The sequence below is a fragment of the Geospiza fortis genome, unplaced genomic scaffold (genome assembly GCF_000277835.1).
Source record: "Geospiza fortis unplaced genomic scaffold, GeoFor_1.0 scaffold592, whole genome shotgun sequence".
Taxonomy (NCBI): Eukaryota; Metazoa; Chordata; class Aves; order Passeriformes; family Thraupidae; genus Geospiza; species Geospiza fortis.
The window spans coordinates 56,231-74,339 of NW_005054609.1; the positions used below are offsets into that span (position 1 = coordinate 56,231).

General features: G+C 44.5%; 1 protein-coding gene across 1 annotated transcript in view; it reads right to left on the bottom strand.

Moving 5' to 3' along the window:
- Positions 1–18,109, bottom strand: part of MYO7B (myosin VIIB) — a 51,100-nt gene that overhangs the window by 21,977 nt on the left and 11,014 nt on the right. Inside the window, exons 9-29 of the mRNA XM_005430210.2 lie at positions 17,584–17,737; positions 16,583–16,659; positions 16,156–16,275; positions 15,801–15,943; positions 14,766–14,976; positions 13,116–13,251; positions 12,715–12,875; positions 12,035–12,073; positions 10,347–10,484; positions 9,226–9,378; positions 8,574–8,672; positions 7,936–8,030; positions 6,729–6,818; positions 6,428–6,437; positions 4,881–5,084; positions 4,198–4,272; positions 3,445–3,621; positions 2,517–2,726; positions 1,471–1,638; positions 1,126–1,206; positions 487–614 (exon numbers count right to left, since the gene is read on the bottom strand). Of these exons, the coding sequence (XP_005430267.1) occupies positions 487–614; positions 1,126–1,206; positions 1,471–1,638; positions 2,517–2,726; positions 3,445–3,621; positions 4,198–4,272; positions 4,881–5,084; positions 6,428–6,437; positions 6,729–6,818; positions 7,936–8,030; positions 8,574–8,672; positions 9,226–9,378; positions 10,347–10,484; positions 12,035–12,073; positions 12,715–12,875; positions 13,116–13,251; positions 14,766–14,976; positions 15,801–15,943; positions 16,156–16,275; positions 16,583–16,659; positions 17,584–17,737 (2,669 nt within the window). The remainder of the gene's footprint in view (positions 1–486; positions 615–1,125; positions 1,207–1,470; positions 1,639–2,516; positions 2,727–3,444; positions 3,622–4,197; positions 4,273–4,880; positions 5,085–6,427; positions 6,438–6,728; positions 6,819–7,935; positions 8,031–8,573; positions 8,673–9,225; positions 9,379–10,346; positions 10,485–12,034; positions 12,074–12,714; positions 12,876–13,115; positions 13,252–14,765; positions 14,977–15,800; positions 15,944–16,155; positions 16,276–16,582; positions 16,660–17,583; positions 17,738–18,109) is intronic.

The window sequence follows — 18,109 nt, forward strand, 5'->3', positions numbered from 1 at the left end:
GAGGCCAGGTCAGAGTCAACAAGCTTCTGCTTTATTCTCACACCATGCTTGGCCTGAGGGGCAGCCTCACACTGCTTGTGGTCAGGATTTCTCCTTAGTGTCTCATACACTCAGCAGTCCAGACCTTTGACCATCTCCAATGCAGGGACATTGCTTTAGAGCTCAAAAAGAGGCTATTGGGAAACCTTTCATCCACCTAGAATACATTAACTCCATATTTCTTACTCCTCTGAGTGACTCTTCTCCCTCATTCTAGGGCAGTGCTCCACCTTCAAGAATTATTGAGTCACAGCCCTGAGCTCTGCCTCTTTCCATACCTGTGGGGTATTCAGAAAGCCATACATGGAAGCAGGTGGCCTAAACTGCAACATGAAAATACCAGAAAAGGCGGTAAGGGAGTAATTCTCCAGGACTGTGGAAAAAGGATGCTGGATTTCCTTGATGCAACGGGCACCTGGCCCTAGGAAGGCGGTACAGATTTCCTACCTGATGGCAGGACGCAGAATTGCATTGCCAATAATGAAGTGTACTTTTTCTAGGTTGGACATAGGTCTCTGAGAGACTGAGATGTCCTCTTGGAAAGCCTCTTCTCCACTTCGTAGCTGCTCTGTCACCTGAAAGAAACAGAGTAGAACCCCAGAGTGCTCTAGAAATCTTCCCTCTTAGCAGGCAGCTCTCCCATAAATGAGAGATATTCCTTCTTTATCTTACTGGCTAAAACTCTTCCTGCTCAGGGCAGGAGAACCAGGCCATATTACCCCCTTCCCTCTAAATGTAACTCATTAAATGTGCTGTTACAGCACTATCTCTGGCTAGGACAACTGTCCTGTACTGTCCTGTACCACCCTAAGCACATGGTTCTCAGTCTGCTCAGGCCTCTGGGCAAGCTGTTCTGTAATGCCAACAATTCTCAGTAATACATTTCTCCTGGTGTTCTCTGCCAGAGAACAGACAACATGGGGATCGTGTCCAAAGAACACTGCACCAGGTATTCCACAAAGGGCTGCCCTGGCTTGGCAGGGAAACAAGTTCTCAGCTGGGAGTTTGCTCACATAACATCTGTCAGAAGGTGAAGACACGGTTTCAGGCAAGAAGAAAGAGAAGCAATTTATTTCCACCTCTTACCTTCCCTGTCAGCTTGGATGACCGTTTCAGTTTCAGGGATGAAATCCCCTTAGAAATCTTGTTATCCCTTCTGCCTTCTCTCTGCAATACACATTACCATTATAGGAAATCAGATTAATGCACAGCAAGAATGATTCATTAAGAACAGAAAGATGCTCAAGTGAAGATATTTTTGTTTTTTCTTCACCTGCCAGAAAGACCTGAGTGTCCTGCCAGGACTTTTACACTTGTGGCATTTCAAGTACAGTAGCATGAAGGAGTTCCTTTGCTTTTCTCACTCTTCATAGAACAGCACAGAAACCAAGGAAAGCAAATGAAAACACAAACATAATCTGCTTGTCTCACCATATTTGGGCTGTCATTCCTCAACTGGACCTGGTTTTTCCTGCCAAGTGTGTCATATATCTGTGTCATCACGGAGCTGCTCTTGGCGGTGGCACTCTTGGCAAACATTGCTGGCTCTGGCAGGTCCCCCATGAACCTCAGGATGATCACCCACACAGCTAGAGAAGCCTATAATAGCAAAAAGCACAGTCAGTGCCAACAGGACCAATGGCTTCATGCCATTTCTGCCTGTTTAGATTAAGAGCATTTTCTTCCTTTACCCAGTCCAAATTGTTAAAATTCCCATTTCCTCTGGCTATCTACATGAAGAGTTTGGTTTCATACCAAACGACAAGACAGCAACACACAAAACTTTCCTGCTAAAGGAAGAGGATACAGCTCTGGTGGAAAGGTCAGATTTCCTCTGTGATTGCTGAGCCTCACCATTCCCTTTACTGATACCTTGGAGGTGGAGAAGCCTTGGCTGAATTGCACTCTGCATTTGCTGAGCTGGACAGATAAGCAGTGGAGTGGAGTTTGCCAGGACCCTTCATGCCCAGAACTAGAAAGCCAAGTAATAGCAAAGTTCTTGATGCATGGGGTCCTCCATTCTGCCAGGCTGCTTAGAATTAAGGAAAACACCCTCCTCAGTCCCCCTCTGGTTCAGTGGGGTATTGGAGGCCTGTCCCTCCTCCTTCTGTCCTATCTCACAGACCAGCAACCCTAACAAGAGCAGAGACATGATTATGCTCTCATGCTTCTTCTCTCCAGTCTATTTTTGTCCCCAAAGGGTGTCTGGAGAAATCAAAACACACCCCTGAGTTCCCTCTTTGGGCAAGAACAAAGGTGACCAGAGATCCTGCATTGGGCAGGTGTTTGTGTGAACTGCCTGCCAGCAAATTGCCAGAAATGCTGATGGGAACTGCTGCTTTCAACACCATGGCTCTCCTTTACTCTGGAGTCTCTGGTTCCCTGGGCTGTGCCAGAGCCAGGACCCAGGGATGATGGGACCTGTAAAGCCAGGGCTGTGGAGAGAGCAGGTTCAACATGAACAAGGAGCCAGATACCAGGACGTTGTCCTTGTCATCATGGTAGAGCAGCGGGTGCCGCAGCTGTCTCCGGATGTGTGTATGTGTGGAAGACCCCTGGAAATAAGTAGCTGCAAACTTGGGGAAGGTGTATTCTTCCAAACCATGTGCTTCCTCTTCTAGCTCCACACTCATGGGAATCATGTCCAGGTCCACTTCCTCCAGCTTGTTAGGCTTTGTTTCCAAGTCCTGTGCAGAACATGAGGAAGAAGCATATTTTCTTTTACTGAACTCTGATATGCTTATGTTTAGTTTTGCATTTTTTTTCCCCTTGGCCATGGGTCTTCCAGAATTTGCCTTTCCAGCTAACCCCAAAGCCATTTACAGTTGCTACCAACAGATCATTTGGACTGAGAGCTTGTCCTTCTGAGATGCATCCACTCCATGTGGTCTTCCTGTCTTGGTCCTCAGCAAGAATATTGCTGATGGAAAATCCAGGTGCAACTGTTCACATCCAGTACTTATCCATACCATTCTATTCTGCCCACCTCTTCCTACAAAATTCCAACCTCCACAGCTGTCAGGACAAGTATATCACAGATTTTGCCTTTAAGAATATGGTATAACTTGGGTCATGAGCTTTCAGCTTGTTTCAGGCAGAAAATCACTGAGAGCACTGTCAGCAGAGCATAAGATTGGTGCCAAAATGCAGAGGGTGGTACTGTTGGGCTGGGCCAAAGAAACAAAGGCAAAGTTTGAAGCTGTATAGTCCCTAAACTGCATGTGACCAAAAACTTTTGGGAACTCACCTCTGCAAGAGATGCTTTAGTGACTGCATGACTAATGTGGGGGATTCTTTCACTGTACAGAAGTTCACTAAATAGAACTGACCACTGATGGAATTCCAGCAATCAGTGGACTTACACAAGGGATAAACATGACCCATTACCAGTTTGCAGCTCTTTACCTCAAAACCCAGAGGAGCCTGTCCTTCTTGGCCTCCAATCATAGAAGGTAAAAACCCAAAAATTTTGTCCACCATTTCTTGGTCGCTGATAACATCATGATTTGTTGGTTTATTGCCAAGCACGTTCCTCCTTTGTCTTGCTTCTGCTTCCTCTCTCTCCTGAGTTGTCTGGTGTTCCTTTAACACAGAAATAGGCATGACTTGAACATGAACATCATGAATGAGCATCATTCTGCTAGAGTGAAGGGGTATGAAGATGAAACACTTTTACAAAGGTGTGTGACTGTGAGGTCCAGCTCTGCCAGTGCAGTGTTGAAACAGGAAGTCAAATGTTGCTTGTGTCACAAAGACCTGGCCCATGAGCAGCAGGGCCCTGCTCTTACAGCTGTCTTTATGGAATGTTGGCCTATTGATAATGATGTGCAATTATACAAGAATTTAATCAACAAGAGATAATATGGGAAAAGCACAGAATTTCTAACAGAAAACCCCACAATACTTAAAATTTTAAAATGTTTTATGTCAGGAGACTTGTAATAGAATTGGGCATATTTGGCTAAAATGCCATCTTATGCTGCATGTGTATGTGTTTGCCGTGTTATATTTTCAAAGCATCATTACAAATAGGGTCTTATCATCATCATTACAGCTATGTCTTATCTTTCTTTAAATATAGCAGTGCTCAGAGGTTTGAGCAAGTCCACAGGTGTGAGCTGGGTAATGCTGGCCAGTGTTCTCCACCAGCATACCTACCTTTTGTAATCTCATGGCTTCCTCCCTTCCTTTCAATGGTCCCAGGACTTGGATATTCCCGGCTTCCAGCTTGTTCTGTGGACAACAGGACTATTCTGTGACTGTTTGTACAACTGCTGAGCCAACTCCCTTCTGCCTCTAACAAACTGTCCACAGCAGGACTTTGTCCCAACAGAGGCTTAGTTTGAGATGTGACATTTTAGGGAACAGCCCGTAGGCAGAAATCTGCAAACTGGCTTAGTCCTGTTTGTACAGCATTAATACAGAAAGGAAATCAGGGAGAGGCCTCCCCTGTGCTATGGACTGCCAAGGGTAGCGCCAACGAAAACACACTGCATTGGGATTCCCTTGTGAATGGTTCCCTGAATGCCACCCTGATGTAGAAATTGAGCTCCCCTTGCAGGACTGGCTGATAACACCGATCTTCTATTTTCTCCCTTCTGTCACAGCCACTGCAGCTGTATCAGTGAAGTTTTGATCCATGATAATGATCACATAAAGCAAATGTAAACAAGATCAGTCTGCTTTACACTCTGCTTTTGTACTTGGCAAGAGTTCAAAATAAAATACCCCAAAATGAATATCCACGCCCAGTGCTACATCACGGCAACACTTGCTGGTGATAAAATCTCTATTGGAATTTCATAGCAACAACGTGTTCACAAGGCATCTGTGAGCATTACCTCTCTCTTCATCCTCTGGTAGGTCTGGCGAGCGAGCATGCCCCTGGCATAGGCCTGTATGACCCGTGCAGCTCTGTGCTGCTGTGCCAGCCTGTGGCGCAGCAGGAACCCGCGGCACCGTGCCTGGAACGCCACGATCCGCGCGCGCGTGGCCTCGTAGCGCTGGGCCAGCTGCCGGCCGCGGCACAGCGCCTGATGTTTTATCTATAACATTCTTTCTCTGACCCGCCGAGGTCTGTCTGGCAGGTTGGGTTGAGGCACACTGACCACCTTGCGGTGGTATTATCTTTTATACTGAAAACTATGTGTACATTATTTACTATAACTTCTTAATACTTATCAGTTATGTTAGACAGTGAGTTTCTACTTTAAACTAATTCAAGAAGTGCTACTACCACAGCAGAAGATGGAGGCCAAGAAGAAGAAGAAGGAGAAAGACTGGACATGCTTAGATTCTTCTATCTTGCTTTCTGAACCTTTATTCTAAAAACTCCAAAAATCTGTTTTTCACCTCGTGACAAACTATTATTCTACTTAAATTCTCTTGACTTGTAATTCTTCATATAAAGATGGTAATTTGTTTTATGGGTCAAAATCAAAGTCACAGGTGTCTTGGGCTTTGTGCCAAGGTCCCTGAATCCTTTGGCAGGGGCTCGAGCCATCTAAGACAGCCAGAGAGATGTCTTGGCCTCTGACAATTATGGTTCCAAACCATCGAGACGGGTTGGGATGTAAGGTGGGATGAGTAGAAGACAACAAAATTTGGTAACTAGATAAAGACACTGGAAGTGGCTAATGTAATATTACTCTTTATGCTTTATTTTCTACAAGTAATAGGCCTTTAAAACTAATATATAGAGTTACTTGGGGGATCCGTTCTAGGGAGTGCCTTCAGAAAGTGACAATGGTAGCCTGGGATTATGACAAGAGCAGAAATGAAGGCAGGTGAATGGAAACAAGCAATCAGACAGGAATTGTATCACTGATGCAGAATATAGAATGTTTCTGACTGAAACCAGCAGTTTCTCCTCCTTCCAATCTCAAATGGGATGTATGGGATATAATAATAATAGTTATCATCATCATCATCATCATCCCTGCCACACAAATACATAATCTGTGAGTGCCCCCAGTTTTCCTCACCCAGAAAATGCACCATGTATAGAAGATCAGCCAATATTTTTCACACAGAATCACACAGAATCAACAAGGTTGGAAGAGACCTTCAAAATTATCTAGTCTAATTGTCAATCCAGCACCATCATAACTAATCCTAAACCATAGCCACAGGTGCCACATTCAGATGCCTCTTCAACACGTCCCAAGATGGTGACTCCACCACCACCCTGGGCAACTTATTCCAGAGCCTGACCACTCTTTCAGTGAAATTTTTTTCCTAATATATAATCTGAATCTGAACCTCCCCTGGAAATTTTTTTTACAATGTGAGATTGATATAATGACTTTTCTGGTAATTTTTTACAAATTCCCAGTTTTCTTGCAGCAGCTGTGGAAGACACTTTGCTCATAGCGTGGTGATGATGCACAAAGGCTAGGCTTGTGTTTCTGATTATAAGAAGTGTGGGACCATTTATATGTCAGGTCTCTGAAGCCAGGCCTGCCAAAGGTGAGTTGAGTTCCTATTTCACCAAAAAGCAGAAGTGTCACAGGTTCAGCAAGCCCTGAGAGGTCCCAGAGCCCTCTCTGGACTTTATACCCTCCTTTACACCCTATCATCTATTCTCCCTTCAGTTGAGAATATCTTAATTCCTAATACTCCACTCAGTAGGGCAGGGCACAATATATAAACACACACACACAAATATAAATTCATTGATGCACCTTCACCTTACCATTCTGAACTCCTTCCGGCAGCAGTAGCCCCTCCAGGCTGACTGAATGGCTACAGCAGAACTCCTCTGTTTCAGGAACTGCTTCCTAAGCAGACAGACATGGGAGGTGACAAACAATAGGTTATCTCTGTTGTTTCTTAGGATAGTAGTAGAGAATAAGGTGGCTTTTTTTTCTCTTTTATGGGATGTCCAGTCTGATGTCAGCCTTGTTTGCTGCAAAAATACTCATAGAAACTACAGACCAAATTAATTGCTGTAGTCAGAGAGCCCTATAAGAACTGAAAACCCCTCACATCAAGACTGTTAACTTCCCCATCTAGTAACCTCTTTCTCCCTGTTTTGCTGCCAGGACAAGGAGCCCATCTGAGCAAGATGAACCTCAAGATGGTACAAACTGTCACACTGCAGCTCAAAAAGGCAGCACATAGCTCTGGTGGATTAAAAGTAAAAGCAAGGTGAGGCTTTTGGTTTGGATACTCTGTTGGATAGCAGGCAGAGTCTGAAAAGAAAAGAGGGAAGTTTGGGGGTATTTGTGTCATATTTTTTAGTTCTTCCTTCACTAGTGTCAAGAGTATTTATAAACCAAACCAAGACTCAGTCCTACCTGCCCTGCATGGTTCTGGTTGAGGGGATACAAGATCCATGAGTACAAATTATGATGTAAAGCATTTAATGAGGATAGACATTTATTTGACAGTGACTAAATTTCACTTCTGAAGATATTTCAAACTAAACCAGACACAATGCAAGAATTAGGCATCTTTGGCAAAGAGGAAGACTAGTTAGTTTCCATCTGATTCTTATCAACATCTTGTATCCAAGAAGCAATCTAACTAAGAGAATTCTTGTAGCTCTGAGAAGTGCACAGATTCCATGGAGATTTCCTGCTTTCCAGATGTCTACTGTTTACTAAAAATATTAAGAACAAGTCCTCCTTTCAAAGCTTCCTTTTCATACATGCCACAGTCACGCATTTTGAAAAACATCACGAAAATAACAAAACTGAGCCAAAACAAATCTTTATCCAACATCTGCATAGATAAACTGTGCATTATTACATAATGAGCATGAAATTTAGGGCTGGTGGAAGATATAGTTTGATACATTTCATACTCAAAAATGCTGTACAGAGTGTGTTAAGCTGCATCACAAAGATTAGCTACTTCAAAATAACACGAAGTCGCTTCTGTAAGGTCACTGACCTGTCCTTCAATCCTCTCATCACCTTCTGGATAAGAAGAACCTTATCTGTGAGTACATTTTGGAGTTGCAGCTCCAACACAGTGTCATGATGATCCTGTTAAAGGAAAGTGCGGATATGCCAGCTTAGCAGACTCACCTAAAACCTCTGGAAATGGGACACATGGTCTGAAAGAGACCCCAAATCAGCATTATGTAGCATAATGTGACTAAAATGCATTTATGGGACTGCAGTAGGAAGAATGCACACCCCCTGACCAGACTTGGTCTAGCTATAGCCATAAACAAGCAAGAATCTGCCTGCAGCAAGACTGTTCTCAACAGGGGGTATGCTACAGGCAAGGTGGTCCTCTGCAACAGTGCATTGGTATCCTGTTCTTTTTTATGCTCCAACACATTGCACTGTTCTGTTTCAGCTGCAGCCCTGTAGCACAGGAACAGGATCAGCCTCTCCTACACCAAACCCTCTCCATTGAATTATTTGGCTTTCAAGAACAAAGATCCACCCTCAGATTCACGAGAGAGTTTGTAAGACAACCCAGTCCTCCTTGACTGCCACTGTTGCACAAGCAGGCTAAGCTGTACTGTGAAGCACCTAGTTTTTCATGAGAAAAGACAATAAACTTTCCTTTTTACTTACTTTAAGGAAAATCTTGGTCCTTCCAACTTGCCAGCTTTCATCCTTGCCCAGCACTGCTTGGGAGATGCTGATGCAGCTCTGTCGAGTATCATTCTTCAGCTGATGTGCAAAAGCATCATGATGTTAGGGCTTGGCTGTGAAACACACAAGTGCTATGCAAGGATCTACTGCCCTGCATTCCAAAGGGTGAAGGGCAGAAACAGATGAGGTCTTGCAGACCTCTGGGCTGGCAATACAATGAATGAAAGTGGTTCAGCTCAAATAGTTAGGAAGAGGAGGGATGTGATTACATGACTAAACATTCCAGAGCCAAGGTGTGAGGAGGACATCAGAGACCTGAGAATTGTGTGATCACAGTAAAAAACCATCTGAGGGCAATGGGAATGGGGATGGTACCCTGCCTGGGATGTCTTTGAGGAGCAGGCCAAGGACAGCTGGACCTCAAAGCAACTCTGTTTTCAGCTAAGGTTGAAGGGAGTATTTAACTATTCAGCTGTAATTACTGTGATAACAGTTCCTGTGATGACTTCTCCGGTGCTGACAGCTCCCTCAACTCTGCCAGCAGTAATTCAAGAACTTTCTACTGTGGGAAAGACTAAGGCCTCATAAGGAAAAGTTAGATTAGCCTCACACCATGTTTTTGCTTGCACACCTTTTGTCGAAGAGACCATGGCAGAAGAAATCTGTATCTCTCAAAGAACTCCTCAAAGCTGTAGCGGACAGGGTACCCAGCTTTCCTGATCTGAATGGTCTCCATCATCCCCGAGTAGCGCAGCTGCTTGATACACAGCTCCCGATCAAACAGCTGAAGGGAAAGCAGACAGGGAGGAGACTTAGCACTGAGAAAAGGTACACATGCACTATCCCTCAGAACAGGTCTGTTAACTTCCAGCCTCAGAGGGCCTGCAAAATGGCATACTGTGCTTTTTTAAATTGTATTTTTCTTCCGTGCAATAAATTAATTTGTTACAAGCATAAACAAGTCACCCCAAAGGATCTTCAATTTTGTGTATGTCAGTAGTAGAAACAGTCTGTTAACTTCAGTCTGGCTACCATTTTTTGTTCTAAAACTGCAATTTCAGATGAACAGTGAATTCATCATATAATTCTGTAGGTGTGAATAGATGCATTAGCAACTTAGGCCTTTGGGCATACCATGCCAAGCACAGCAGGCATGCTGCTCTTTTCCTCTTAGTATTGTTTAATCTTATCTGAGTTTAAAAATTGGCTCCCTAAACCATATGCAGTGCTTCAAAAATTTTTAAATCACTTGACCAACACCATACAAGGTTTTAGAGTAGAACCAGGTCGAAATCCCCCAAGTCCTAGTCACATGTCCTAATGACAAATAGACTCTTCCTAGTATGTCAGATTAAGCCAAATCACCCCTCTCACAAACTTCCATAGGTCTCCTATTCTCTCTCAGGCTATTTCATAGTATGATCATTGTTGATCCTGATGTTTTTTGTTTGTTCCTATGTTGAGGCGCTACAGACTCTTCAGTTTTATCTTTATTGGAAAGGTGTCCATAACTCCACTCAGGAATACACCTGTGTGCTTTTTTGCTATCCATTACTCTATGGTGCTTTTTTGAGATGCTTTTGTAAATTAACCATGCTATATCCTCCTATTATGTTTATTGCAGGAATACCCTGTACTCCAGCTCTCCTTGGATGCAGCAAAGTACAACTAGAAAATGTTACACAGAAACTGAGAGCCTTTTCTCATTACAAACTTTACCAAAGGTAAGACTTTGTATTGTTAGAGCATTACCAGTGGTTTCTTGTAGTCATTTGGCTTGATGCAGCGGATGAAGTATGGCTGGCACTGCTCCAGGATTTTCATGAGCTTTTCCAGGGATTGCTTGAACTGTCCTCCCAGTGTCGAGAGCCGCTTGGTGGTATCCAAGCCCTGGGAAGAGAAAGCACATGCTGACTGCAACATCATTCACTCTCAGAGGCCAATTAATAAACCTTTGTATTTTTGTACAATCTAACAGCATCACACAACCACCAGGAAAATAATTATTTACCTACATGGGAGCTACATTGGCCATCTGCACCTTATTAATTTATGTTTATTCTTGTAAAGAAACCCCTCACTAAGTGCTTTCACTACTTGGGCACTAAGTTCTAGGAGCAGGGGTGGATGTGGTAGAAGTAATTCCACCCACAGGAGCCCACATGCACCTGGCTGTTCCAACCAAGGCTGTGTTTAGTGCCAGGCCTGGGTGTCAAGCTGTGATTCCTGGGAGTGTGCCTGAAAGCTTGGTGAGAAACAGCCACTCCCAAAGGAGGAATAAACTCCAGGCCAGATATTTTGCTGCCATCATATCTAGGAATGCTAAAGATCCAGAACAGCCCATTCCTTAGGAATTAGGATGGCTGATCACCTTGCTCATTAATACTACAGAAAGCAGTGAAAAGGCAAACTTTTGCTGGAGTATAAGGTATGAGGTACTCCAGACTTCCCCAGCCTCTCTGACAGCACAGTTCCACCTGTCTTTTTCATACAAATTAGGCCTAAGTTTCTACATCTCAGTATGGGCATATTAAATTACAGTGATGAGTACAGATTCCAAGTAACAAAAGGACTCCACTGACGTTTTACATACAGGCAATGGTGCTGATCATTGCAGCACAACATGGCCTGTTTGTTTTTTAGGTTGTTTGGGGGGTTTGTTCCATTGAGGGGTTGTTGAAATTTTTTCAAAGTAAATAATTTAAAGTCCAGTGGGTACCTCATCCTGCTGTTCTTACTTCTAAAGTGACCTTTTGAATACTCAGATTTCCACCCTCTGCTTTAGCTACAGAGCAAGGCTGCCCTCCAGTGATCAATCATTTGTGTCTTTGGAAAACAGCTCCTGGGAATGTCTCATTGCAGCTCAGATGCATCTTAGGGCTAGCAAGCACCCAAAGTGGGTATAATAACAACATATATGTATTTTAGTGATTTTCACTCTCTGACCTTAGAGGCCTTTCTGCTGTACCATCAGTGGGATGGCCACACAAGGCCAAAGCCCATGCCCTCATGATCTCACACATGCAACATTATTAAAGCTGAATTTGTTGTTGAGTTAATGGTGACTTTTCTGTTGTTGTGTGTCAGGAAAGGAATGCTGAGACCTCAGGACAAAAAAGTGTTTTATGGCACATCACTCATTATTCTTTTCTGTAGCCTGCTTCTTAGGCTTCCCAATGGTGGTCCCATTTATTTAAACACCAACAGCTAATTTCTGTGCATTTTGACATGGGGTAGCCCACATCTGGTATTTCCTTTCTTGAGATGCTGCTTTAGTTTTTTTTCAATAGCACAGCCTTATTTATAGGGATAAGGCCCATTAGAGCAATGTAAATACACCTGATATTTAATCTGGAGGTACTCATAGCATTTAAGAAATGCTAAGCCAGTTATCAGCTGCTTATACCACTTCTGACATTCTTTGCCCCCAGGATGTTTACCTGTCCATGGCCAGGTGTTCTGGACAGCAGAAAGCCACACTGGGACAAAGACAGAGGAAGAAAGGACAGGATCAGAAAACAATGCCAGGAGAATAGACAGATAACAGGTAAGATAGCAAGCTGATTGTTCTGTATCCTGACAGGAAAACTCAAAGATGTAAATAAGCAAAAGTACCTTCACATACTGGTGACACTACATAGCTAAATGTTCAGAAATCAAGGTATGTGGAAGCTGGAGCAGGACAGAGAACCTGAACTGTGCCTCATACTGTTTTCTAGTCCACTGCACTTCACATCCTTATTTTCACTAGGCACAGACACAGTAGGCTCAGTGGAGTCTGTGATAATGACCCATCATGAACTTTGTGTCACACAGTGACATCCAGTCAGTGACAACATGTGGAGAGGCATCAGCACTCATGGTTCTGAAACAACTGCAGGCATGGCTACACAGATGTCCAGGGTGCACACCTGCCTGACAGGGCTGACATTGCACTTGTTTACAGCATAAATGCCAGACCCTGACTTTTCCTGCAGCCCCCGTGGCAGAAACAATTTGAATGAAAGAGATAGGGATTTGCAGAGACAGTGCAAAAGAAAGAGGAGATCAAGAACAGCCAGGGGTGTATGGAAGGCAGGGGAAACTAGTTGTTTCTGCAAGACAGTGCCAGTAAACCAACCTTGTAGATCTGGTCAGATCCAAGATGCCGAATGGTCCCACGTCCTAGAATAGGTGGGGTTGTTTCCACCTGGAAAATCTCTCTCAGGAATTTGTTTTTGGAGGAATGGACCACTTGCATTACATTAGCACTCAGTGTGTCACGATTTTTCTCCAAGAAATCTATAGGATGGAAACAAAATTAGCCTGTCACCTCTGCAGCCTGCTGGGTCTAGCACCACTGTCTACCTAAAATCCACTAATTTACAGTAACTTGCAGATTGATTTAGAGTAATCCTTCTGACCTCCTGATCAACTTCAGATCAACACTACCCTGGAGAGCTACATATCCAGGTCATGCACCCATCCAGGGCAAGTCATGCCCTTCCCTTCCCCCTCTGTATCCAGCAGAGATAGACTCACCTTTTGATTCATAAAAGACAACCCCAGCAAAGTGGTTGATGCCAAACTTGGTATCATGAACACTCTTAGGTGGGATGTAGACATTACTTTTACCATGGAGGGAATTAATTTTGACAAGCATGGTGGCATCTGTGCCCTAGAAACAAATACAGGTAAAAAAGGATGGTTAAGCAGATTGTCCCCAGCACTGGCCTGTGCTCAGCAAACAAACAGAAGTGGTGCTCAGAGATAACAAAAGCTCAAATTCTGCCCTTATGTGTGTAGTAGATCTGGAGAAAGTGCCAACAGTGTCTTTCCTTTTACACAGACCCCTGTCTCAAGCATCATGACAGAACACACCATCAAGCACAGGGCCTGGTGTTCTAGGGCTGTACACAAGTCCCCATAACATTACCAACATCGCCAGATGGGCTGAGAATTTACCAGATCTTTGGACATCACAAGCAAAGCCCCCACCAACCTTCTCACACCCTGCTACCCAGGAAGCTGTAAGGGATGCCTCCTCCTTCCCCTGGGCAGGCACAGTTCTTCTTGCACTCACCAGCTGGTGCAAGACTCAGAGATCCCTGGAGGAATCCCTGAGCAGATCCCAGCCAGCATGCCCAGACCATGAGTTCCAGAGGCTAGGCAGTCAGCTGGGTGCTTCTCTTCAAGGGGTGCCATCCCCTCATGGGCTGTGTGAGCTCTCTGCACTCACCTGCACCCAGGGCAGTGGGGGCTTTGCTCTCAGAAGTCATGTGCTCTGGGAATCATGGAAGAGGTGCCTTCCTGATCTGTGGGACGACCCTCTTCTTAGGGAAGAAAGGGGAAAGCTGTCTGCCTGTACATGATCCTCTCAAGTAGTTACACGAAGGACTAAAAATGAGCTGAGCCAGGGGCTTGCTTTTCTGGACCATTGTCAAATGATTCCTGCACCAACACTCCAGTTTAGCCTCACCATGCTCTGCAGACTATGAAAATGTTCTACAGGGATGTCTGAGATCAGATGCTACTTTCACCTATGCTCCTGTGTTTGAGATTACTGGCCTTTGCAGGATAACATTTCACAGAACCACAGAATCATGGCAGACAACAGCCACAGCCTTTCCCTCATGCACTAAGCAGGTCACCTTATCATGGAAGATCAGATTGGTCAAGCAGGGCCTTTGCTGACTGGGCCTGATCAACTTGTTGCTCTGTACCTGCTCTGTGATGGTGCTCAAAATGATCTATTTATGACCTTCTTGGCACCAAGGTTAGCTGCCAGGCCTGTAGCTCCCCTCCAGTTCCTCACAATGGTGACATTGCTCAATTAAGTCTGTCAGCAAGGGGAAGAAAGAGCAAGCTGCAGCCCAGACCAACAGCAGAACAATACTCAAACAATAAACGATTTCAAAGATTTCCCAAGAAGCCCTTGTAAAATGATCCAGACTCCTTCCTTCTCTGTCTGGAACTGCTGTAAGAGTTTCAACAGCAAGGCACCAAGAAGAGCACATTCCAGCAGAGAGTGAAGCAGTTGTCTAGTGTACTAATTTGAAAGAAACATCTATAGGGAGAAGATCTTGCCTGTCCTAACGTATCCACACTTTTGCATTTCTGTGTGTCTAAATCCAAGTGTTACCTGTGAGCTGTGTGCAAAGCCAGGCATTACAAGTGAAACCAGAAATTTACCTTTGGGAACCTGCTCTCTTCATCAATGAGGGAGATGATATTCATGGGCTTGAGTGCAATGACTTCCAGAGCCTGCTGGTTATCAGTGAAGTCAATGTTGTTCCAGGCAACGTGCTCTGCAAGGTATTCCTCTTGCTCCAGCTTGAAGACATGGTGCACAAAGAACTGCTGAAGGTGCTCATTTGCAATGTTAATGCACAGCTGCTCAAAGCTGGGGAAGAACAAGATGAAAGCCCATGGTCAACCTTGGCCAGTGCTGCACTGCTCTCTGTTACTTGTTTAGCCTCTGCATTAAATGCATTCCAGATACAGCACTGCCACATTCCACAGTGCTGTGACTGCCATCACTGCACGTTGCCAACCTTAGCAATACAAGGAGGCATTTTCTGCTGCGGCAAAGACCAGCAGCAATGAGCCACTGATGGCTGAATGTTGCTGAGTAGGCAAGAAAAGATCTTTATGTGTTTCAAGAAACTACAGACTTAAAGGGGAACATGTAACTGTGAAAATAATTTATGAGCATGTGACATGTTTCTGCTTGCACTGGCACTACCACTTTTATTATTTACTCCTTTATGCTGCACCTGAGTACCATAACCTCATACTTGCTGTGCGTGTGCCTCTGGGGTGCTCACCACAGTGAGGACCCATGGGGACTGCAGGTCTTGGGAACAGCACAAAATAACAGGAGAGAACACAAAAGATACAAGACAGACTCTAGAGATCCTAGATTCTGTTCCAAAAGTCACTGAGGAACATTATCTGGCTGAAGGCCAGAAAATTCCTCAGGATCTGGAATAGACTTGTGCAATGGCTGCACTAAAATGAAGACTGGGGAAGGAGACAGAAATATGATCAAGACTGAAAAAAATGGAATCTGCATGATCAAAGCTGGGAAAATACAGTAATGGAATTCTCACCATTCTGAGAATCAGGATAATGATGAAAGAGCACGTGTCTCTTTGTTTTTTTGTTCTTCCCCTTTACATCAGCTGCTTTTCAGCTTCCTATTGCATTGCATCTGGAGTTTCCTACCTGTTGTTGCTGAAGTTTTCAAACCCAAAAATGTCCAGCAGTCCAATGGATTGATGTCTGTCTTTAGGCTTCTGAGAAGCTGGGTTGAAAATGGCTGAGTTGATTTTGTTCACGATCCACAAGAAAATCCGTCCATATATACCCTGAGGAAAAAAATGGAAGAGGAATTGCAGCCCATCATTGGAGACTTTGGATGTAACTTACTGCTTGCTATTGTGCTGTCAAGCTATGCCTGAGAACTGCAAGGGCCTGGAGCCCTCTGGGTCAATGTTTATCACATAGGGCTCCTCAGTCAGGAATGACAGCTCTGAAAGCATCCCCAGTCTTTAAACAGGGAAGCTGTGAGCACCAGTACCTTCACAAAGGCATCCTTCCCATTGGCAGCTTGAACCACATTGAGAGGCCTGGACACACTTTCTCCTCGGACAATGATGGAGAGATTTGTGAGGCTGTTCTGGAGTTCACTAGAGTCCACCTGGGGAAACAGTCATGGCAATCTGGTCATTCCAGGTGAACAAAGGAAATCCAGCAGAGTTTGTATCAGGAGGAGGACTATGACAAACTGCATGTCTAGCAGCATCCACTGGCAACTTGCTGTCCCATTTAAAGGTCTCCCAGCTCAGAGAGACATCTGCAACAGCATGACTGGAGTGTCAGCAGGACAGAGGCAACTTGCCTGTTGAATGTTCATTCATACATAAACTCCAGAGATATGCTCTGCCAGTGTGCTCATGGAACAAGGGAGAAGGAAGAACGAGCAGCAGAAGATGAGAGTCCATTACCTCGAGCAGCTTGGTGGCGATGGAGAAGTGTGGTGAGTCTATCACATCAGAGCAGTCCAGGTTGTCGTACACGGCCGCTGCCGTGGAAGGAAGGAAGAAACAGCCAGTCTCAGGGGGAACCATCACTGTTGTTAATGTGCCTGTATTTCTGTGACCCCATAACACTGGGAAGGTACTCGGTTCTCATTTGAAACTGACAGGTTTGGTGATTTTACCAAGAAGGGTCCTGATTTCACCCAGATCCTGGAATCTACAGGGCTCTCTCATGCCTAGAACGTCAGGCTAAAAACAGCAGTCAAACTGACAAGGTTATTCATTTAAAGTAGTAACTGCTGGGGATCTGGGGAAGTGATATCTGACTCCAGAAAATATGTTTCTGGAAGTATTTTTCCTGTGTATCTGGCTTGTGGGAAATTTAGACAACAAAGAGGAATAAAAGAAATCCCGAATTTTAGTAGTCAGCATTAATCCAAAGAATCCAGCTGGCATCTCTGTATTGGGCCTGCTGTATCACAAAGCGAGGAGTTCTTTTCTAAAATGTGAAAGCTTTTGGCATGTGCTGGTGGGTCACATTGTCACACTGTGCCTGTCCATTCCTATGCAGGTGAGTGCACCTATGCAGGTGAGTGTTCAGCAGACTTAAGCAGGAGGATGACTGCTATTATCTCCAAGGCAAACATCACTCCTGTGTCCTCTGGCCTGTGTAGAACAACAATCAGCAAATGTAGCATGGTATTATATTCTGTTGTTTCAGTTTGTGTGATAAGGGCCTATTTACAACCATGGAGACCTGACAGTGTGACAAAATAATAATAAAATGCTGTTTTTCAAAACACATAGCAGTGGAATCACAAATCAGAATTTCATGGTGCTTATGTGCCTGCCCTTCCAACTCTGTTCACCTGTTAATACCGGTCAGAGCAGCACAACCTAATCTGTGCAGGGAAGTACCTTTACCATGAAGTCTGAGGAAAGGTAAGCACAGGCAATGCTGAATTTACCTTGGAACTCTACATTCCCTAGGTGCAGGATGGCAGCCAGCAGCTTGCTGATGTCCCAGTGCTCAGAGTCTGAGAACATGAGGATCTTCATCGCCGAGCGGATGTGGGCATAATCCTTGGCATCATTCCGGCTGTCGCAGGACGTGCAGTTACCCTGCAAGCACCACACCAACAGGTAAGGAACATCCTCCTGCTACCCAGACAAGGATGAAAGCATGAACAGACTGACAAGCCTTTGTACACAGGGTGGCTATCCTGTGAGTTCACAAGGATGCAAGGTAAAAACCTATTTAGATATTCTATATCCTCTTCCCGTGATTGTATCTTCCTTCATCTTTTCTCTCAAAAAGAATGCATTAACAGAGGGCTCAGTGATGCATTTCTCCAGGGCTAGGCTGAATACAAGGAAGCCAAAAGGAAAAGCTGATGGGAAGGCTGCTCTGGAGCATAGAAGGACAGGAAGCTTTGACAAGGTTACCTACATTTACAAGGCCATGCCTGTTTCTTTGGTTTCCTCTCTTTGCCT